Genomic DNA, 24,490 nt, shown 5'->3' with positions numbered 1-24,490 from the left:
TTGTATATTTGCAACAAATCAAAAAACTGCTATATAAAGTATAGTTTACACTACGATTTTTAAAAAAGTTTTATTTTTAAACGAATCAGGTTGCTATTTTTAAAATCGTAAACCAATACCTTATCCAATCTTCTCATATCCTGCAAAAGTTTAATTTACATTAGCAAGTTTTATAAAATAATTTTCTCATATCCTGCAAAGTATAGTTTACATTAGCTATTTTTATAAAACGATTTTTGCAATCTCTGCAAAGCATAGTTTTCACTGTGAACTTTTTACCAATTGTTTTTTCTAACAAAATATAACAAAAATATAAAATCGGCAATTCGTACAAGCGGGTGTTTGACGTCATAGTACCAATTCTTATATATATATATATATATATATATATATATATATATATATATATATATATATATATATATATATATATATATATATATATATATATATATATATATATATATATATATATATATATATATATATGTATATATATATATATATATATTTTTTTTTTTTTATTTTTTTTTTTTCCACCCCGTCACTTGCAAAAATTGCGGGGTTTAAATCCGCCTCTGTTAATATACTGTCTATAGCAGAGACGGATGTTGGGGTTACCCGGGTAGGGGTTTGTTGATGATTGGGAGGATACACAATTGAAACAGATTATCAAAAAAGAGTTTAGTAATCGCTTTTTTTAATTTTGTATTTTAGACTGTTAATATTTAAATCCCCAATAAAGAAAATATTTTTTCGTTTGTCATTTATTTTGAGGAAGATTTTATTTTAAAAATTTAAAAATTTATTTGTATCACCTTCTGGAGGTCTATAGCAGAGGTCTTGTCTTACTTTATACGCTTGATTATTTCGGATATACATTGCGATCCCTCCTCCCCTTTTGTTTGATTTTCTTTCAAAAAATGTTTGTTTATAATTCGGAATTTGAAAATGTGAGTTCGTTTGAATTGATTCATCAGAACACGACGTTTCGGTTATGCAAATCATACTGAATGAGTAATTGCAATCTATAAGAAAGTGTTTTAGTTTATCAAAATTTTTGATTGTACTTCTTATATCTATGTGTATTGCAGTAAATTATTTTTTAAAGTTTCAAGTTTAATTTAAAAGTTTCTGTTTCAAACTATTTCGAATCAAAATTTGTGCGTCAGAGTAAAAATCATTTGGTAAAATATTATTTGCAGTTTCAAAGACGTTGAAACGCAGCGTTTCAAAATCTTTTGTTTTGTTTTTGTTTTCGTTAGTCGTTGCGTTAAGTGCGATAAATTAAAAACGTGCTAGCATAATAAAAAATGTACAGAACTATTTCGCAAATCTCGATTTAGTACTTTGTTAAAATAAGAATTATTTTCAAAAGTCTCTGATGAATATTTGATCATATTTAATAATAGGGAATTTACCTTACTTTCGAAATCTTTTAACATCTTCCCATAGCTTTTTTCTTATTTCCATCGTTTCGTTCGCGTAGTCTTCATTAATGAATATTTCGGTTCCTTTGAGTTTTTTTGATAGCGTTAAGATTTTATTTTTATTTTGAAAATCTAGTAGTTTAATAATTATAGTTCTTGGAGATTTATCTTCATTTATTTTCCCAATGCGGTGAGCTGTTTGAATTAATACGTCTTCAGAGATTCTCAGTTTGTTTCTAAATAGATCTTTAACTTTCTTTGCACAGTCATTCCAAGATAATCCATGGTCAGCTCAGTTGAGCCATCAATCCTTAGGTTATTACGGCTTGAGCGATTTTCAAGGTTAATACTTTTTTTTTTAATTGTTAATTTCGCTAGCCATCAGACATTTTTTTTCTGATATTTTTTTAAAGAAATTTTCTTCCTGAAAGTTGATACTTTCCTTTATATCGTTAATGTCTTTTTCAATTATTATAACTTTCAATTTACTTTTATTGAACTCATTTCCAAGTTTGTCAAGCCGATCTGTTATTAACTTTATATTTGCACTTATGATATCGCTAAATGTCTTTTCCTGTTTTTTTAAAAGGTTGATAGTTTCACTAACAATACTTTCTTTTTGTTCTTCCAGTTTAGTGGTTCATAATTGTGACTTCTATATTGAAAATTTTTTGATAAACACCTCTTGCTCTTACAATGTCGTAGATAATTCAATGATTATCACGAAAGGCGTTGGATACTTTAGACTCCATTAGTGTACGTAGCGAAAAAATTAGCTCAGAACGTCGAAGTATTATTTAGCGAACCTGATAATGGATACGCCAAAGGCACACCTGTCCAAAATTGGTAGAAACTACTTTGAAGCCCTCCAGAAAAACCCTTTGGAGGGATGATTTTGGTATTATTCCTGATCACAAAAATGTAAAATTTGAAATCATCTGTAACCGTCCGTGGAAGAAAATTTGAATTGAAGACTTTCTCTGTTTTAAAATAAGTTAAAACAATGGTTTAATATCTCATTTGCATTTTTGCAGCATTTTAGGATAAAATAGCAATCAAATACTTAAATAAGTACTCAAATAACAATTTTTTTTGCAATAATTTTAGCTTTCCTGGAATTTAAAATATTTAAAAGTCAACAAAATTTTTTTCGGGAAATAGCAAATTCTCTGATACATTACCTTAAGAATTAGACCTAAAAAGTCTCAGAAAAATGCCAAACTCAAAGAAAACTAATGAAGACTTTAGAAAAACAGTTTTTATTTTTTGCTTGAGAAAATGTACAAGAGAGTTGAACAATCAATTGATCAATACAATTGAAACTGTGCTCCAAATGAAACTTGACATATCAGACTCTAGAGTTCCAAAAGGGATTTGTGACACATGCAGGATTGCTCTTGGAAAGAAGAAAAATGGTGAGAATGTTTCACTTCTCTTATGTTTTAATTTGAAACTATAAAAGTCAGACCTTCAACTCGGGAGCAGGACTGTGACTGCCTGATTTGTCAAATAGTACATTTGAAGTCTTATGAAAAAAGCACCCACTGGAGACTTCCTCTGAACATTCACAGTCTTCTTCAAACCAAAAAAGATGTTCAGAGTGCTTGTCAATTCTTAGAAAAGGAATAACACATAACTGCTGTGACTTCTCATTTCGTGAAAACATGAGAAAACTAGCAATGAGGGATTCTCTTGTCAGTGAGCAAATTGCAGCTTCAGTTGTTACTGTCAAAGAAGCATCTCCACATGGAACTGCCAAACTTGCACAAAGCAGAGGTGGCCGCCCTTTGTGTCTCACAAAAGGTACATAAATTTATGCTAAAATTACTATTGTGTTATGTACAAGCTTTATGACTAAGCATTCTTATTCTTAGTTTACTATTTTAAGAAATCACAGACACGTTATCGAAAAGCCCCTAAAAAAAAAAAAAAGAGATATGTTTGTTAGTTATCTTTTATAATAAAATAAAAGATTAATTAGTGTTTAATGTACCCTTAAATTTGAGATAGGGCAATGTTTGAATAAGTACAAAATTTATTTTGTTGCATGATAAAGTACACCAAACTTAACTTACAGCTGAATTTAGTTGAATCAAACATATCAAATAATTATCCAGGTTTAGTGTAGTGTTAAATCAGTAAATGCATATTTTCTTACACATTTAGACTAGCACAATCAAAAGATCAATCAAAGGCCAAAGATCAAAATTTGTTTATTAGATAGTCAAATGCTTTTTACTATTTATGTTTGTTTATCCATCATAATATTTATACTTTAAGTGTCTATTATACTTTAAGTGTCTATTTTACTTGTAGCAAACAAATACAACTATATATAAATGTTTTTAACTTTATTTTAGGACCATCAAGTGCCAAAAAACTTTTTGGAGAAACCCCACTACTGCTACTGACAGCAGAAGATCTGGTGAATGTCTAAGTTAACACTGGTTTGTCCAATTCCTCAATGAATAAATTGGTGTCTACCATAAACCAAGTCACCAAAAGTCACGTTGTGAAACCCAACTTTAAAACAAAGTTTATTGAGATTGGAAAGAAGCTGTCTGCTCATTTCACTCAAACTGACATTGAAGTCTGCAATGACAAATCACAGTGAAGGAAGCAATTGGTTGTACACTGCAAAAACCTAGGACAACTTCTGAATGATGTCCTGCTTCAAAGACAAGTCTATACACAGCACATTGTGAAGCTTGGTCTAGATGGTGGTGGTGGCTTCTTTAAGGTCAGTCTGGGCATTCAAGATATGGAGCAAGTGTTAGAGTCTAGGTCTCCACCATGCAAGAAAATCTTGACATCACAAGTAGCTAAAGAAAGTGGAGTGAAGCGTCAACTTCTTGTTGCTGTAGCAGAAGAAGTTCCAGAAAACTACAACAATGTAAGAAAAATTTTGAATCTTATTCATCCTGAGGGTGCCCATTTCCTCATCTCATGTGATTTGAAGTTAGCCAATATTATTTGTGGTTTGCAGTTCCATTCAAGCTATCACCCATGCACTTGGTGTGAAGTTGACTCAAAGGATATGTCTGCTTGTGGAAGTCCTCGAGCATTTGGTTCATTGAGAAAATGCTTCAAAGCATTCCAGGAAAATGGTCAGGACTACAAAAGAGCCAAAGATTTTAAGAATGTTGTCCATGAACCTCTTTAAGCTTGCCTGATAATGTCCTAGTCTTGGACTTCATTCCACCAATGGAACTCCATCTCTTACTTGGAGTAGTCAACCATCTGTTCAGAGCATTGAAGGAAGAGTGGTTGAAAGCTGATGAGTGGCCCAAAGCTCTTCACATCAAGTCTCAGCCTTTCCATGGTGGTCAGTTTGCAGGAAATGAGTGTAGAAAACTCCTCAAAAATGTAGATATCCTTCAAAGGCTTGCAGAAGAAGACTGTGCGTTCAACATTTTTGGCATTGTTGATGCACTGAGAAAATTTGATGCAGTGGTGTCTGCCTGCTTTGGAATGACCCTGGAACCTGACTATGATGAAAAACTATCATCATTCCAAGCCTCCTATCTGGCTCTTGACAGAGTAAGTGTTACTCCAAAAGTCCATGCAGTGTTTTACCACATCAAACACTTCATAGAAAAGAATCAAGACTCCCTTGGAAAATATAGTGAGCAGGCCACTGAAGCTCTTCACCACAGCTTCAAGTCTCATTGGAGCAGATACAAGAGGCCAGTAGACCATCCAGAATATGGAAAGTGGCTGCAAACTTGTCTCGTGGACTACAACAGCAAGAATATCTAAATTGGGAGTAAAAACTATTTTTTTATTCTGCCAGTAAACTAAGATTATTTTTTTTTAGGAATGAGTAATTTAAAACTTTCTTTCTTCTTAAAACACACAGAATACTTCTTTTTATTCCTATCAATATTATGGACATGATTGTGGTTTCATGTGTGGTTAAGAATGCTTTGCAATGTAGAATTTAAAAACTAATATTTACTAAAGAATACATCACTTTATGAAAATGTCACAAAGTTTTTTAGCTCTTTACCTTATGTTTTAATCTAGTTATGTACACATATGATAATATTTATGTTTAAATATAAACTTTCAAATTTAAATGCTCTAGAAAATCAAAATAAACAGAATGCTCTCATTTTCTCTCTATTGTGTAGGATGTAATTTTCAAATCAAATTTTCTTCCAAGGACAGTTACAGATGGTTTCAAATTTTACATTTTTGTGATCAGGAATATTACAAAAATCATCCCTCAAAAGGGTTTTTCTGGAGGGCTTCAAAGTAGTTTCTACCAATTTTGGACAGGTGTGAAGGCCTGATTAAGTTCATCACAAAAAATCAGCAAAAAGACACTGATTTTTCAAGGTCTGAAACCCGTGACAATGCAAGAATTTAGTGACGCGCCTCAAAAAAGATATTTTAAAAACTTGTAAATAGAGAAAAGAAATAACGCGATTAGCAGGTATTTTCTACAAAGAGAGGTAGTGTTATCGTAAAACTACTGCAAACATTGTTTCTTTTTTCGGATAACTAAGAGCTTTTTTTTTTTTTAAAACATCTTCGCTTTTAACAAGGGTGCAAGTAACCACTATTAGAGTTGGAAGTTACTGGAAGAGAAAAGATGAAGATTGTAGAGCAAAATAACGAGGACAGACAACTTAAAAGATTGCAAATTATTTGAATCAAGAAAGTAAGATAAAGAACTGATGTCCGAGAAAAAAAACTAGAAGAATAAGAATTTTTGGAGCACTTAGGAAAAAGATGAGACTTTATTGAATGATGAGTAACACGAGAATGAATTTTAGTAGATGGCACAAGAGACGCTAGCTCTTTAGAGCAGTGCGCGTTATAGGATTTGTAGAAAAGAGAAAGATATGCAATATTACAACGATGTGATAATGGTTGGAGGTTTGCTGCAAGAGCAGGTCAAACTATGCTTACAATGCGTTTTTGCACCTTGTCTAAAAGAGAAAGGGCATCAATAGAAGATCTGCTCCAGATATGGCAACAGTGTTCCATACAAAGTCAGATTTGAGATTTGTAGAGATAGGGAATAGAATCCGGAGTAAGTAAGTGTCGAGCTCGATAAAGAGATGTAGCCTTAGCAGATGCTAATTTTGCAACGGATTTGATATACGGTTTCCAAGAAAGATTGGAAGTAGGAGTTAATCCTAGAAGATGAAGGGTAGGTGACTCATCAAGTACATTACCGTTCATAAATATAGGAAGATCTAAATTATTGCGATAACGATTGGCTGAAAAAAATTATCAGCCAATCATTATTAATTTTTATCTGAATTAAAGTTCACCAGCAATTGTGAGCCCCATGCTGTAGCAGAAGTGAAATCCTTTTCAAGCTCAAGTGCCCCCTCCAAGCAATCAGAGAGTGTTGGCTTCTTATCATGACAAGAATAAATGGTAGTATCATTAGCGAACATTGCCACCTTAGATGTGAGAATATCTAGAAGATCGTTAATGTAAACTAAAAAGAGTATAGGACCGAGAATTAAATATGGTTTAACCCCTGAGGTTTCAGAATATGAAGAAGAGTGCTGTTCATCGAGGACAATTTTTATACTACGATAAAAAAGGAAGGATAATAATAATTTTAAAGATGTCACCAGATACACCGTAAGAAGAAAGCTTATGGAGAAGACCAGCATACCGAACTTTGTCAAAAGTTTTAGAAATGTCAAGAGCGATGGCCTTAACATTTTCACTTTTATCTAATGCACGATAAAACCTTTCGGTTATTACTGTTATCAGCTGTAGAACGAGAAGATCGAAATCCATATTGATGATCAGATAGTAAGTTATTAGATTCAAGATAAGAGGTTAAATGTTTATTAATTAAAGATTTAAAAACCTTGCTTAAGATAGGAAGAAGTTAGACGAATCAGATCGCTCTCTGGAATTTTTGAATAACAGATGAACAGGGATAATAGATGCCGTTTTCCAGCAGGCTAGAAAACAATACTTAAGACTGAAACAGGTATGTTGTCTGGACCACAAGTTGCAGAAGAGTCTGAGCAGGAAATCATTTTAGATACAGAAGCTGGAGTAATACAAATGACAAGCAATGGATCAACCTATTTGACGACTAACTCAGGTAGAACGCAACTAGTGGAATCGAGAGATGATACTAATGAAAAGTTCTTAGCAAACAATTCAGCTTTGTCTTTAGGTGAAGTGACAAAGTCTGAACCATACAAGAAAGGTAGAATTACAAATTTGCCCTTATTATTGATACTATTAAATATTCTCCAGAGGTCACGAGAGCCTAATTTTTGTGATGAAATATGAGATTTCATGACCTAAGAATAGCGGGCTTTTGGCGTTTGACAAAACCTTTTTACAATGGTTTCTAGCAGTAATAAACAGACCTATGTCTTCTGGAGAATTTTTTGCAGATAAATATGGAAGTAACAGTTTCAATTTCAATCGCAGAAGAACAATGTGAGCAAAACCACGAGAAGTGCGAGGCTTGACCTGGAATCGTCGAGAGGGAATAAAAGATTCCATGCCAACCTGAATCCACGAAGTTATGTAGGAAACTTATTTGTCAGCAGGAAGACGAAAGATTTCTACCCAAGGGCCATCACGATAATCACGGAAAGAGTCCGAGTCAGCTTTAAGGTAATTGTAAGTGGTACGATGATACGGGGATTCTGATGATAAAGATGAATGAGGTAATAGTTTTAGAGAGATCAAACCGTGGTCAGAAGCACCTAAAGGATAATATGGAGAAACTGAGCATTGACTAGGATTAGAAACAAGACATAATTCGAGTAGAGAAGGTAAATGATTCGGGTTGTCTGGAAAGCAAGTTGAAAAGTTGACTATTAGAGTAAGGGATTGAGAATAGCAAAAGTTGTGGGTTTTAACGCCTGCAGAGTCATTGACACTAAAGCCAAGCCATTCAGTGTGATGAGCATTAAAGTCATCAACAACAACAATATTAGCTGATGGATAAAGAGAGAAGGATTGGTCAATTAGGTCAAAGAAACACGAAGGAGAGCAATATAGAACAAAGAGAATAGCGTTAGAATGAAGTGGGGCTAAACGAAAGCACTTAAAAGAAAAGTCTGTGAATTCAAACCTAGTTTCCCGACAAATGGGTGATTTCTTACGAATGTAAATGCCCAGGCCAAGCATGTGACTATTAAAGTCTTTACGAATTAAAGGAAGATAACCATCAACACTAAAATCACAAGATAAGACAGCTGAACTGAAATTAGCATAAACAGTACTCAGTACACTGTTTAATAGCCCAAGCAAATGCCTAATTAACCTTAAAAAACCCTAAGCCATAACAAAGGGCTCCAAATGTGGTCTTGGCAATGCACACCAAAAGTATGAACAGAGACACCATCCATGCGCAACAAAACACTGTTAATACTTTGACATTTTTCAGATGGTGATGGAATCCTATCTGAAAAATATCAAACCGCAGAGTTTGGGAAACCTGACTATTCGCCGGCCTCAGAACCATAAAATGAGTGTTAAAGCTGTACTCTCATTAGGAAATAATAGAATGAGTTGCCTAGTCATAGAAACAGAGACACAAGCAAAACCCATGCACTGAGTCAAGAGGATCCAGCGTAACCAAGAAGATCCAGCGTAACCAAGAAGATCCAGCGAAGATAACCCGACCTGACTAAGATTCTTTACCAAAGTTCTTTAGCAAGCGAAGATGTATTTTGCAACTGTAAAGTTGCTCATCAGTGAGAATGTGCAATCAGATAAACATAATAGCGCCATTTCTTTGTTAATCAAAATGAATACATTTTTGTATTCATTTTGATTAACAAAGAAATGGCATTATTTTGCAGTTTCATTAAACAGCTTCTGAATGAAACGGATTATTGGAAAAATCCATGTTCTGCTCTTTAAACGAGTTATTATTAGTTACAAGGTACAATTATTAGAATCAGTTTTTTTAAGTTCTTATTTGTCAATAGTATTTGTACATTCGAAATATGCGTTTAAACATCAAAGTAGCCTTAAAAGAACTAAACAATGACCAAATGCAACAGCCGAGCACGATATTATAAGTTAGTAGACTTCTCAGGAAAATGGATCAGCTGAAGGCGACCGTCATCATAGTCTTCTGGAGCACAATTATGGAAAAGTTCAACAAAGTAAAAAAAAAATGCTATTCGTTGTTGAAATTGAATTAACAGTGGTGAACAAACTGTATAGCTTTTGTTCTGTCTATTTTTGTTCCAAAAGTCAGATCAAATTTTGAAAAACTTGATCTGACTTTGGAACAAAAAAAGCTATAATATTACTTTGCACTGATAAGTATCCTGCAAACCAGAAACGAAAATAAGCCCAAAAACTCTAACATGATAGATTGACGTAAAACTTAGTAATTTCTGTAATGTTTTAAGTCTTCAGACAAAACATTACTGAAATAGCAAAGGTAAGCTTATGCTTTATTTATCTCTCGTTTCGAATTTCTTATTTACCTTCCAGATATGAATTTTGATGCACGCACTAGAGCATTTAAAGATAAAGGATTATTTTCCCAATAAATGTCTGCATTTCAAGAGCTTCGTTTCCACTTTAACTGATATTAGTACCAGTAACCAAAAAAACTTTTTATCGAGTGGGTTTGGGGAGGGGGAAAGGGAGACTGTAGAGGCCACAACTGTTATTTTAGTGGGGGGCTATAGATGACCCAAAGACGGGTCTAGTTATACTAAAATTAAATAATTTTAAAGGTGCTTCGTTTGAGCATGAAGAAGTATAAGAGTCAAACATTTGTGCTTCTAATAACTAAAAATTATTTTTATTTATTGCACAATGTTCACACCTGATGCGTTATGTGAATATCTAAGTATTTATATAAGTGGTGGCCAAACTACTGCCTGTGGGCAAAAAAATGCCCGCAGAGTCTTTTTTAAATGCCTGTTAAACAATTTAGATGTTTAGGAGATAACCATCTTGGTAATGTGATACTACTATCTACCTCAAAAACGAATCCAGATATCAAAAAATTAGTTTCAGACTGTCGAGGTCACCATTCTTGATAATTATATTGCTTTGATACAAATTATTATAATAGTTATTAGTCACCTATAATTTCGTAGAAATATCTTTTGCCCGCAAAATTCTTTTTTAACTTTTATTGCCCGTATCCTAAAAAGTCTGGCCACCTATGATTCATAGCACTCTCTTTTTCTCAGGAGATTTTCTCACTAGTCATTTTTAGTTGAGGGCCACGTATAAATACCAGTGTAAAATTATTCAAACTCCATTGGAATGTACGGGCGAAGCTTAAGAATGTCATTAACTATTATTCTTTTAGGAACTACGTCTTAAAGATCGACGTCTTAAAGATGTTCTGGTAAACGCAAATTTGGCATACTAAAAGTTTTTAAGTTGAGTAAACATATGAATCTATAAGAGGACGTTTAATAACATGTTTTAAAAGTCCGGTTGGTAAGTGCAGTAATTGTAAGCTGAAAAAAGTATAAGGATGAAAAAAATGAAAGTTTTTGTTTTTTTTTAATTTGTTTGGCTCTCGTTTCATTCTTTTTTTTTTAATAAAAAATCACGTGCTAATTTCTATTAAAATTTGAAATTTTTATTTAAGATTTTTAATGTTGCAAAAAAATAATTTCTGACTTTTAAGATCGTATTTAAAGTATATAAAAAAATTGTAATTTGTAAAAAGTTGTAAACGAGGCGACAGGTTAAATAAAATTTATAGCAGTAAAAACATTTTAATAAACGACTCTAAAGAAAAGTTAAACTACTAAAAAACTCATCGGAGGTTCAAAATAAATAAATTCTTTAATAGTTTACCTTGTGGAGACATTATTACTTATATTTTGCGAAATCGGAGTTACATAAAAGGTTTTTTTTGTGTTAGCCCGTCAGACTGAAAGGTTAGTTAACTTATATAAACAAGTTTGCAAACAGTTAAAGTTAATAACTTTAACTCAAACAGTTAAAGTTAAAAACTTTTTAAAAATGAAATGAATTTTCATGGGCGACGACACGGGTTTCAAAGTGGAGGGGCACAATCGTCAGTTTCTAAAAAAAGTCTTCTACAGTGGAATCTCTCTAATTCGATTTTTATGGGGAAAAATAAAAGCTCGAATTAGACAGATATTCGAATTATAGAAAGTTGATTTTTCTTAAACGCATTTCACGGCGACTTTGCATTTAATCGAATTATGGAGGTTTTCGAATTAAGGAGATTCGAATTAGAGAGAAAGAACTTGGAAAAAAAAAAGGGGTGGGACGTGTCGTCGGCCCTGCTTTTTCAATAAATAAATTTTTAATAAATAAATTTGTTTTTTGATGAAATTAAGTAAACTTGGTAACTTTGCCTTTGTTCAGTTAATACATCTCTAGCAGTCGTTTTTTTAAATCAAAAACGTTTTATATATTATATTCTCACTGAATTCTAAAGCATATTCTTTAAGAGTGTTTTTTAGTATCTCTTAGCTCAACTTGATATTTTTTGATGCGTGTTAACAATCTACATAGAAAGATAATATATGAAGGTAATTTACAACTACTCCAGTAGATATATCTTACCGTGGAATCAGAGTTCTAAAACATTAAAAATTTAAGAATTAAGCGCGACACAATGAAAAATTTGATTTTTAACAATAAAACAACTTTTAACTTGTTTTAATATACACACACACACACACACACACACACACACACACACACACACACACACACACACACACACACACACACACACACACAATTTAATTACAGCTATATTTTTAACACAACTTTAAATAATAATTATTTGGCTTTATTTCAAAATAAAATTAAAATGATTTTTTTTCAATTTTCGATCAATGCAAGTTATACTGCTGAGGAATTTTTCATCAATTCTAGTTCAGTCTCTAGATCTTGTATACTAAAATATAAAAAATAAACAAATAAAAAAAATTTTTTTTTTTGCAACAGTAACAACAAATATCACTTACTTTTTTAATTTGATATTAACTTCTTCTGTTAACTTATCCAATATAGATTTTTTTCTTTCGATATGTAATTCAAAAGTAGACCTTGCAAAAATATAAAAAAAATATATATATTTAAAGCTTACACGTAAGCTGTTCCCCATTTTGACTCAAACAAATTATGGAAACTATGTCACTCAAACAAAATAAGGTTTAATTTAACACTTAAGATCATGGAAATTGTTTCTAATTGTTTTTAAAATCAAATTGACCATGGCACATAGCTTTTTATAAATTTCTGTTGGCTATTTTAAGGCTGAAATAATAGTCAGAAATAGGGGTTATTTTGATCCGCATATGAGCGCGGACAACCAACTGTTAGATATTCAGGTAAAATAGCCTATAGTTGGTTACCTCTTTGACCTAAAGTGGGAGGAACGGTTAGTCTATCAACATTTTTAGTTCTGATATAACAATTTAAAAAAATTAAGTTTTTGATGGGTTTTTCTTCATTATTTCAAAATTTCATTTTATTACATTAAAAATAATAATATAGTCAAGCAAATATAAAGTTTTATTTTTTCAAGTAGAAAAAAAAAAAACACATATTAGGTTATTCTGCTTCCTAAAAATGTTTAACAGTTGCTAAAAGTTTATCGCTATTCTCTGAATGTTATTCCTTACTTTTATATCTAGACCAGGCAAACGGAACTACATGGTCAAAATGATATGAATTTTCCAGGTCAAACTTATTTTTTTATCAAACCCAATGGGCGCAGGACGTCCCGTTTAGGTCCATTCGTCCAAGTCCAAATTGGTACGCCTTTGGACGTCCAAAGACGAATCATTTTGGACTTGGACGAATATATATATATATATATAAAGCGTGTACACGAAATAAATGTGAAAGAAAAAGCACGTCATTATTTTTCAGTGGTTGTATTAAAATCTTTTTAATTGTTTTGTATTTTGTTTACAACGTATTGCGGTTTCAAGAAAATATGTTAGTTTTTGGATTTAACTTGAAATTATTTTTAAAAATGACAAAAGAAGAAGACGTAAAAGAAAAAAGTATGCATAAATATTTACAAAATCCTAATAGTAGCTACAATTCGATAGCAAAATCATTGCAAATACATCTATACACCGTTTGTCGTGTTATTCAACGTTTTTCTCAAACAAAATCGATCAAACGCAAATCTGGTGGTGGAAGAAAGGAAGGTTTTAAAGATATAAAACTAGTTAGAAAACTGGTTAACAGTTTTAGGAATAACCCAAGCCTTTCACTAAGGGAACGCGCAAAAATATATGGATTTCTCATAGTTTTGTTGCAAAAGTTAGAAACAAACATGGTTTTCATTCTTTCAAAGCACAAAAAGTGCCCAACCGTTCTGAAACTCAACAAGAAAGTGCAAGAACCCGCGGCAGAAAGTTTTATGACAATTTTATTTCTAAAAATTTCTGTATTATTGAAGAGGATGAAACTTATATCAAGTACAATCATCAACAAATTCCTGGTGCTGTTTATTATATTGCTAAATATAGAGGAAAAACAAATAAGAAATTTAAATACACAAAACATAACAAGTTCGCTAAAAAAGCTTAGATTTGGCAAGCAATTTGCAGTTGTGGCAAAAAAACAGCACTTTATATTTCTCAGTCAACACTTTCTGGTCAAATATATGTTAAAGAATGTTTGCAAAAACGCTTTTTACCTCTCATTAAATCACACAATAACAGACCTGTGTTCTGGCCTGATTTAGCTTCAATTCATTATTGTAAACTAGCTATGGAATGGTATAAAAAGAATAATGTGAAATTTGTGCCTAAAACAGAAAATCCTCCAAACTGCCCAGAATTAAGAGTTATTGAAAAGTACTGGGCTACTATTAAAAGAAAAATGAAAAAAACAAAAAAGCTTTGCAGAATCATTAAAGATATTAAAATATCATTTAAAAAAGCATCAAATAGTTTTGATTTTTATTCTGTGTACAAGCTTAAAATTTTTGTTAAGTAAAAAATCACTTAACAAAAATTTTTTCCATTTAAAACTGTGTTTCATCAACAAAGATTCATAAGAAAAAAATCATATATATATACATATATATATATATATACATATACATATATATATATATATATACATACATATATATATATATATATATATATATATATATATATATATATATATATATATATATATATATATATATATATATATATATATATATATATATATATATATATGTATATACATATATATATACATACATTATATATATATATATATATATATATATGAATTTAGGTTTGAACAAGTCGGAAGTTAAAGAAAAAGAGAAAGTAGCTATTTTTTGTAACCTGTGGCTTCAATTCCTTGTAAAATTATTGACGATAATGATAAAAAAAATTGTAAATGCGCTGTTAAGTAAAACTAGTGAAGATAGTTTTAGTTCAAGAGATGACAATTTAACGTGAGTTTAATTTTTTATTTTATTTGCATGAAAAATAAATTATTTATAAATTTTTCAATATCATTTTCATTAAGAGATGTAACAGCAAGGCTATTATTAACTGTGTGGCTTAAACCGCAAGGCTATTTACATAACTATGAATCAATTCAACCGTAATAAAGACTAATTTTTGCATAGGGATGTGACAATGGATGACACTTAGCACCATCACTACACTCCAGAGTCAAATTAGCAGTCAGCTAAGTGGACTGCACGCGACAAACCCAATCCAAAGCGTGGAAAGATGCAACAGTTGGCAGCCAAGCTTTATGGCATCCATATTTTTGGATGCACGCGCAATAATTTTCAGTGACTAACTTCAGAAGACCATCAACAGAGACTATTACACTACGTTATAGGAGCATTTAAAGAAAGAAATCGTGGAAAAACAGCCTCATTTAGAAAAGAAAGAGTTTTGTTTTACCAAAATCATACAGTATTACAAGTCGATGAAAACGATGGCAAAATTGCATGAATTGGGTTACGAATTGCTTCCCCATCCACCGTATTCTTCAGATTTAGCCCCCAGGGACTACTTCCTGTTTGCAGACCTCAAAAGAACTCTGGGTGGGAAGAAATTTAACAAAAAAGGTATCAAAAAGCTGGAAAATCACTATAATTGGTGTAACGCCCTCAAAGGCAACTATGTTGAACAATAAAATTGAATTTTGCCAAAAAAATTGTTTTTTACTTAGTCCTGGGACTTATCAGTCAAACAGTTAGCCATGCCAGATAACAGCTTTCTTTAGAGGAAAGTTCTTCCAATTTTTAACAGTGAAGAGATCACCAATTTTACTTACATGGCGTTGATAAATATTCAGGTAGTTGAATTATGTTGACAATTTCCTCAGTTAATTTTATATCTAACAGACATAAGTTAATAACATTTTTGTAATATTACATCTGCATGTGATATTTGTTATCAAATTGGTATTTTCTGAATTCATCTGTTAGTGATCGGATAGCCCTTGGAACTCCTTACCTATTAATTAAGCCATTAGAATTACATGAGTATTTTCCACGGTGATCTTCTGTTTTAGAAAAAACTTTAAGGTATTGCTTAATAAAAATTGACCTTGAATTCGAGTTGAAGATAAAGAAATAAAGATAATATAAGAACGTTGATGAGTTAGAGGTCAGAGGATAAATTTTAATTGAAAGAGTTGAAGGAGTTTAAAAGATGTTTTCAGGTGAACTATCACTGTGCACTTTAACAGGAAGAGCATTTCTTCCTGTTGCAAGTATTATATTTAACAACAGTTTTTTTAGCGTAAAAGAAACAACTCAGTCAGCAACATTTGGATTCTTTAAAGTAATTAAGACAGAGATTTTGAATTTTTTTTATTGCAAGGGTGACGAATATTAAAATCAAATATATGACAGAATTCTAAGCAAAATGAACTTTTTTTCTTTAATAGAATCTTTTGTTTCTTTGTAGATGAATCCAGAAAGATTGGATTTGTGACTACTAGAGTACACCGTCCTATACTATACCACCGCCCGACTAATCCTAGTACACCACCCTATATAACAAATAGCACAACAGCAGCTGTCATTTTATTGCTCCATGTTTCCTTACATTTTAACTTGATGTTATAAATTGATTGCTATTAAAAGCAATATTTAACCAGGAAGTTTTTACAGCATTATTGATAGCTTTAACTCTCTGTTTAAAATATAGTTCAAATAAATCCAGTTCAAATTGAATCCAGGGTACAACAGAAACAGATTTATCTCTTATTTTTTAAATGAGGTATGCTCTTTGCAGGGCTCATTTCAAAACAAAATGTTTCTGTTTAATATTTTCTATATGAAATTTTTTTTATAAATCAATATTCTAACAATCTGTCTAACTTGAAGAAATTATCAAACAATTAACATTTATTGAGACTAATTTACCTGAATTTAGACCTATTTCATGCCAATATTTTGAAATTTGCCTCTAAATTTAAAAAAACTTTGGTTTGAGGCATGTGATTTATAAATCGGTCAAAAATACCTTTAAAAAACCCCCTAAGAATTCCCTTATTGAGGTTTAGGGAATTTTTTTTTTTTAAAGTTTTCAAAATTTTAAATACAATTATAATTTATAACTAAATTTTAAATTTAATCAAAATACATTTGATGCTAAAAAGATATGGCCATATAAAGTTTAAAACCCCCATATTTTTGAACATTTTACATTTTTCTAAAAAATATTTTAGAAAAAAAAAAAGGTTTTTAACTTGTTTTCAAAAGTTTTTATCTTGTGTCAACTGTTTGGATAGAGTGGCTTGATAAAACTTAGAGTAAAAATAGACCTCTAAAAAAGAGCAGTGGGATGTTATTATAAAACTTTATTTTCAAAAATCTAGAAATAAATGTAATGAAAGCTTTATAAATAACTTTTGTTGCAAATCCAAGGAGAGTCCAAAAAAAACATTTTTTAAATTGTTTACTTTTTTTTTTTTAAATTCAAATTACAAAAAATTATTTAGTGAAAGTATTACAGTACATTCGAATCTCCTAATTCAAAAATCTTCATAATTTGATTAAATGCACCATAAAATTTTCTATAATTCGAAAATCTCTCAAAGTCAAACTCTTATTTTTCCCCATAAAGTTCATATTAGAGAGATTTTACTGTACCATGTTCATGAATTTTTACTGCCAAATAAAACTGTTCCTTGACCCAGCCAAAACCAGCAAGTATTTACACTTACTTACATTTATTTATTATATTTTTTGTAATTAAATGTAATTCTCAATATAAATTTTTAGCAGTAATGTTAATATGAAAGATATGATTGGAACAAGTGGAAGACAACAGTCTTCAATAGTACTTACTTTAAAGATAATAGTACAAGAATAACAATAGTCTTGCTATCTTGCCCCATTTATATTTTACAACTAATATCAATAAAAAAAACCAAGTGAATATAACATAATAATAATCAAAAAAATAACAAACCAGATATTTATAAACTTTTACGGACATTACATACATATGTAAAAGAGTGAAATAAAAAATTGTTTCTGTAATGTTAAGTTCAAAGAACGATCACTTTACAATAAATTTAAAATGTTGGATCAAGTTTATTGTTTTTATTTTACTCTGAAATTAGTTCCTTAATTATGGCCATTTGCTAGTTATGAAAACCTATCCTTATGCTCTAATTGGACACTGTGTCGCTAAAATTATTTTTCTGGAATAGCTTATAATTGTGTTTTATGCATTTTTATATTTTGCTCCTTTTCTTAAAGCCCCTGTTACAAATTGTCTTGTTCACGCCCCCCTTCTTTTTCTTTAATTCATATCTTATTCACATATAATATAGTACTATATAATATATATAATATAGTAATATATAATATAGTAATATAATAAAGTACATATAATATAACCAAAACATGATAAACAATAACCAATTTATTATAATATAATTGTTCATCATGTTGTATCTTAAATAATGAGTTTTAATAATTAATTAATAAAATTATATTACACTGATTTGAAAAGTTTTATAAGAACATCATTTTTTTTATCAATATTATTTAACAAAAAATGTATTATATATATATATCTATATATATATCTATATATATATCTATATATATATCTATATATATATATCTATATATATATATATATATATATATATATATATATATATATATATATATATATATATGCCAACTCCGACTTAAAACACCCCCTGCCTTGGGGCTCTTGGTTGAGTAAAGGCTAGAGATGGTGTATCGATAAAAATACTTATCTTGGGCAGATGTTAAATGCACCCGGCTACTGTCTTGTAGAAGGCCTCCTAGGCAAAGACTTAAGGGGTAAACAGATTCTATCTGTTGACCAGCCTCGCACCCCTTCTTTATCTATTAGGCTGGCGCAGATAAATTTTTAATACATTGTTTCCAGTTTAGGATGTTGAATGCTGGATCTTCTTGACTCAATGCATGGGTTTTGCTTGTGTCTCTGTTTTTATGACTGGGCAACTCATTCTATTATATCCTAATGAGGGTACAACTCTAAAACTTTTTATGGTTCTCAGGCCAGCTGATAGTCAGGTTTCCCAAACTCTGTGGTAGCTCTCAGAGAGGATGATTCCATCAACAGTTTAAAAATATCAAAGTATTAACAGTGCCATGTTGCGCATGGATGGTGTCCCTGTTTTTACTTTTGGTGTGCATTGCAGAGGCCACATTTGGAGCCCTTTGTTACGGCTTAGGGTTTATTAGTAATAATGAGGCAATTGCTTGGGCTATTAAACAGTGTTCTGAGTATTATCTATGCTTTGAGACAAGTTCTTCAATCTAATTTAAAAATGAATGAAGTCACAAAAACTAGAAAACACAAAAAACCATCATCATCACCGAGTTCTCTAAAGCTATCATTCACTAATATTCGTGGTCTTCGAAGTAACTTTTCTTCTGTTGAGTCTATCTCTTGCAAAGTTCACCAGAACTAGTTGCTTTTTGTGAGACTAATTTGAGTTCAGCTGTCTCATCTTGTAATCTTAGTGTTGATGGTTATCTTCCTTTAATTCGTAAAGTTTTACTTTACTCCAAAATTAAAATTTACTCCAATCATTGATCCAGTCACATGCTTGGCCTAAGCATTTACATTCGTAAGAATTCACCCATTTGTCGTGAAACTAGGTTTGAATTCAAAGACTACTCTTTTATTTGCTTTTGTTTAGCACTACTTCACTCTATTGCCTTTCTCTTTGTTCTATATTGCTCTCCTTCATCTCAAGATTGCACTCTTTTTGATGTTATTTCTGATCATATTGACCAAGCCCTCTCTCTTTATCCATCAGCTAATATAGTTGTTGTCGGTGACTTTAATGCTCACCACTCTGAATGGCTTGGCTCTAGTGTCAGTGATTCGGCAGGCATTAAAGCCCACAACTTTTGTCTTTCTCAATCCCTAACTCAAATAGTCAACTTTCCAACTCGCTTTCCAGACAACCCGAATCATTTACCTTCTCTACTCGACTTATGTCTTGTTTCTGATCCGAGTCAGTGCTCAGTTTCTCCACATTCACCCTTAGGTGCTTCTGATCATAGTTTGATCTCTTTAAAACTAATATCTCATTCTTCTTCATCACCTGAATCCCCCTATTATCGAACCTCTTACAACTACAGTAAAGCTGACTGGAATTCTTTCCGTGATTTTGTTCGGGATGGCCCTTGGATAGAAATCTTTTGTCTGCCTGTCGATAAATGTGCTTCTTACATAACTTTGTGGATTCAGGATGGCATTGAATCTTTTGTTCCCTCTCGACGATTCTAGGTTAAAAATCACTCTCCTCCATGGTTTTCCTTACGCTGTGCTGCTGCGATTGCCAATCGAAACCGTTACTTCCATATTTATCAGCAAAACAATTCTCCAGAAAACAGACGTCTGTTTAATACTGCTAGAAACAATTGTAAAAAAGTTTTGTCTAACGCCAAAACCTGCTATTCTCAGGTCATGAAATCTCGTATATCATCTTAAAAATTAGGCTCTTGTGACTTCTGGAGAATCTTTAATAATACCAATAATAAGGGCAAATCTTTAGTTCCACCTCTCATGTATGGTTCAGACTTTATTGCCTCAACTAAAGACAAAGCTGAATTGTTTGCTAAGAACTTTTCATCAATATCATCTCTTGATTCCACTAGTTGGGTTCAACCTGAATTGCCATCAAACAGGTTGATCTATTGCTTGACATTCGTAACACTCCAGCTTCTGTATGTAAAGTGATTTCCTGCTTAGACTCTTCTTCAGCTTGTGGTCCGGACAACATACCTGTTATTGTTTTGCAGAAGTGTTCTCCGGAACTGTCGTCTATACTTTCAAAACTATTTAACAAGTGCTTATCAGAGTCTTGTTTTCCAGCCTTCTGGAAAGCGGCATCTGTTATTCCTATTTTCAAAAATTCTGGAGAGCGATCTGATTCGTCTAACTACCGTCCCATTAGTCTTCTTCCTATCATAAGCAAGGTTTTTGAATCTTTAATTAAAAAACACCTAATCTTGAATCTAAAAACTCACTTTCTGATCATCAATGTGGATTTCAATCTTCTTGTTCTTCAGCTGATTTGCTAACAGTAATAACCGATAGGTTTTATCTTGCATTAGATAAAGGTGGAGAGGTTAAGGCTATTGCTCTTGACATTTCTAAACCTTTTGATAAAGTTTGGCATGCTGGTCTTCTCCATAAGCTTTCTTCTTACGGTGTATCTGGTAACATCTTTAAGGTTATTGAATCCTTCCTTTCCAATTGTAGTATAAAGTTTCTTCTCTATTTGAAACCATATATCAATTCCATTGCAAAAACTCTTCTTCCTCTAGTTTTTTTTCTCGAACATCAGCTCTTTGAAATTCGCTTCTTTCATCTTGCTTTTCTGATTCATACAATTTGCAATCCTTGAAGTCGTCTGTCAATCGTTATCTTGCTCTACAATCTTCATCTTTTTTCTTTCAGCAACTTCCAACTTTAATTAGAGGCTGCCTGCAGCCTTGTTGGAAGCGAAGATGTTTTAAAAAAATATATATATATATAATATATATGCAGATGTAGATATATGTATATATATAATATATATATATATATATATATATATATATATATATATATATATATATATATATATATATATATATATATATATATACATATATATATATATAAATATTATATATATATTTTTATATATATATATATATATATATATACACATATATATATATATATATATACATATATATATATATATACATATATATATATATATATATATATATATATATATATATATATATTATATATATATTATAAATATATATATATATATATATATATATATATATATATATATATATATATATATATATATATCTACATCTGCATACATAGGTAAGCAAAACGTGAAAATTATCAAAATACCACACAGCACTCGGCATATGCCGAGGTTAATTTATAACAATGTATATATACATATATATTTAAGGTGCTCAAAGAAGCCCTAATGGTCTAGTCACAGACCAAAGCCACATGGAGAACAGCAATTAATAAGTTGGTTCTCGATTTTCAACCTTACCGATAACGTTTATGTGCTTCGAGCAGGGATCATATAGCATAATAATGACATATATAAACATATCAATATATATATATATATATATGTATATATATTTTTAAACATCTTCGCTTCCAACAAGGCTGCAGACAGCTACTAATTAAAGTTGAAAGTTAGTGAAAGAAAAAAGATGAAGATTGTAGAGCAAGATAACGATTGACGGATGACTTAAAAGATTGCAAATTATATGAATCAGGAAAGTAAGATGAAGGAAGCGAATTACAAAGAACTGATGTTCGAGGAAAAAAACTAGACGAATAAGCGTTTTTGGAGCACTTAGGAACAGTCACAAAAAAAGGATGACACTTAATTGAATGACGAGTAACACGAGTATGAATTTTAGTAGATGGCACAAGAGACGCTAGTTCTTTAGAGCCATGCCCATTAAAGTATTTGTAGAAAAGAGAAAGAGAAGCAAGATTACGACGATGTGATAATGGTTGGAGGTTGGCTGCAAGAGCAGGTCCAATTATGTTTACAATGCGTTTTTGCACCTTGTCTAAAAGAGAAAGGGCATCATTAGAAGATCCGCCCCAGATATGGCAACAGTATTCCATACAAGGCTGGATTTGAGATTTATAGAGATAGAGAATAGAATCCAAAGTAAGAAAGTGACGAGCTCGATAAAGAGATGCAACCTTAGCAGATGCTAATTTTGCAACTGATTTGATATATGGTTTCATAGAAAGATTGGAAGTAAGAATTAATCCTAGAAGATGAAGGGTAGGTGACTCATCGAGTACATCACTGTTCATAAATATATGATTCAATGATCTTAAAGATGTTGCCTGTTTATATATATATATATATAATATATTCATAAAATTCAAATCTTTAAAGGTTTGACGTATATTTGATTTTGCCGAACACTAATATATATATATATATATATATATATATATATATATATATATATATATATATATATATATATATATATATATATATATATATTATACCAACAATAATAATAATTCGGACCTTTAGAATGATTGTTTCTTTTCATTTTAAAATTTAAATTGCACAGAGGACAACTTTTCTTTTTTTTTATGATAAACATTGACTACTGTTTTTGGACTGCCTGAGACCTTTTTTATAGTGCGAAAATTAAGGTATTCGAACATACGGTATATTAACACGAGACTCGTGGAATTCCATGGTTAAACTAAAAATTATATTACGAAGCGATTGGCGATAGGTGATATGATAAAATTAAAAAAAAATTGGACATAAACTAATTTAAAGATTTAAATCAATTAACTAACTACGACTGTAACGGCTGGCTTTGGCTACTTATTTTCATGGCTGGCGAAGGCATTTTTTACAGCTGGCTAAAAATAAAGCAGTGCTTGGCGATGGCTAGCGGCTAATGGCGGCTTGCGGGTCTAATACATATATGTATATATATATGTATATATATATGTATATATATATATATATATATATATATATATATATATATATATATATATATATATATATATATATATATATATATATATATATATATATATATATACATAAAATGAACAAATGTATAAAAAAATATAGAAAGAACATATCTATTCATTTACATACACATATATAGAGTAATAAATATTTATATAAATCAAAAAAGGCAAAATAAAATAAAAATCATGGTGTTGTAAAATCCAATTAGAATTAGGTAGTGGACTAATCTAAATGAAACTTCATCCTGAGGGCGACAACATATTCACCAATGTTTCAGAAAGCCTGATAAAAAATGGCTAGCATCGCTTGCCAGGAATGCATCACTACTATCTTTATCATTGCCTGTAGCCTACACCATATCAGCCATTATTTTAGCATAATGGCCACTGCAGAAAGGCTAAATACCCAAACCTCTCTCGAATTTAAGCAACACCAATAATTTTTAGGAAAAAATGTTGATATAGAGACAAAATAGGCAAACCTGCACAAAAAAATATACCCAATAAATGTCTTACCATATTCGATAAATCAATATAAATTTAAAGGTGGACAATTAATTATAGTAGCTGACAAACTTGAAGCTGAAAATACAACTGCTGACAGGAAAAACAATAAGATCTTACTTAAAGACATTACAGTGCTAAAAAATAATAAAATGACTTAGCAACGCCAAACAACTCCTAGCAACTCTATTAACTAAAAACGCTCCAGGGAATTCTATAAATAGCCATTGAACTATAGTTCAATGGCGGTGGGTGTGGGTTCTAAAAGGAATATCTCTCTTAAATAGGGATCATCTCTAATAATATGCCAATGTTTCACAACAATGTTATTGATATCTTTCCCAATATCACAGCAAGTCACTAGAGGTAATATATCAACATCCATAATTGTTGGGAGTTTATTATTAATATTTTTCTTATTACTTATTAAGGCTGTTTGGCTTTCTGTATAAACACCTTAGATACAAATGTTTCACTAACAAATCCAAAAAATTAAAAATGAAGAATAAGATAGAAATTAAATTAATAGTTGGGTGGATTCTACTCATGTAATTA

At 31.0% G+C, this 24,490-nt stretch overlaps 1 protein-coding gene across 2 annotated transcripts in view; it reads right to left on the bottom strand.

The window, feature by feature from the left end:
* Positions 1-12,176: 12,176 nt before the first annotated feature.
* Positions 12,177-24,490, bottom strand: part of LOC101241832 (uncharacterized) — a 42,201-nt gene continuing 29,887 nt past the window's right edge. For both annotated transcript variants that reach the window (XM_065799591.1, XM_065799592.1), the window contains 2 exons: positions 12,371-12,451; positions 12,177-12,300 (listed from right to left, as the gene is read on the bottom strand). In XM_065799591.1, coding sequence (XP_065655663.1) covers positions 12,246-12,300; positions 12,371-12,451 — 136 coding nt within the window. In that variant the 3' untranslated portion in view covers positions 12,177-12,245. The remainder of the gene's footprint in view (positions 12,301-12,370; positions 12,452-24,490) is intronic.

This window comes from Hydra vulgaris, chromosome 06, assembly GCF_038396675.1.
Source record: "Hydra vulgaris chromosome 06, alternate assembly HydraT2T_AEP".
NCBI classification, from domain to species: domain Eukaryota; kingdom Metazoa; phylum Cnidaria; class Hydrozoa; order Anthoathecata; family Hydridae; genus Hydra; species Hydra vulgaris.
This window is presented reverse-complemented; position numbering and strand designations above follow the sequence as displayed.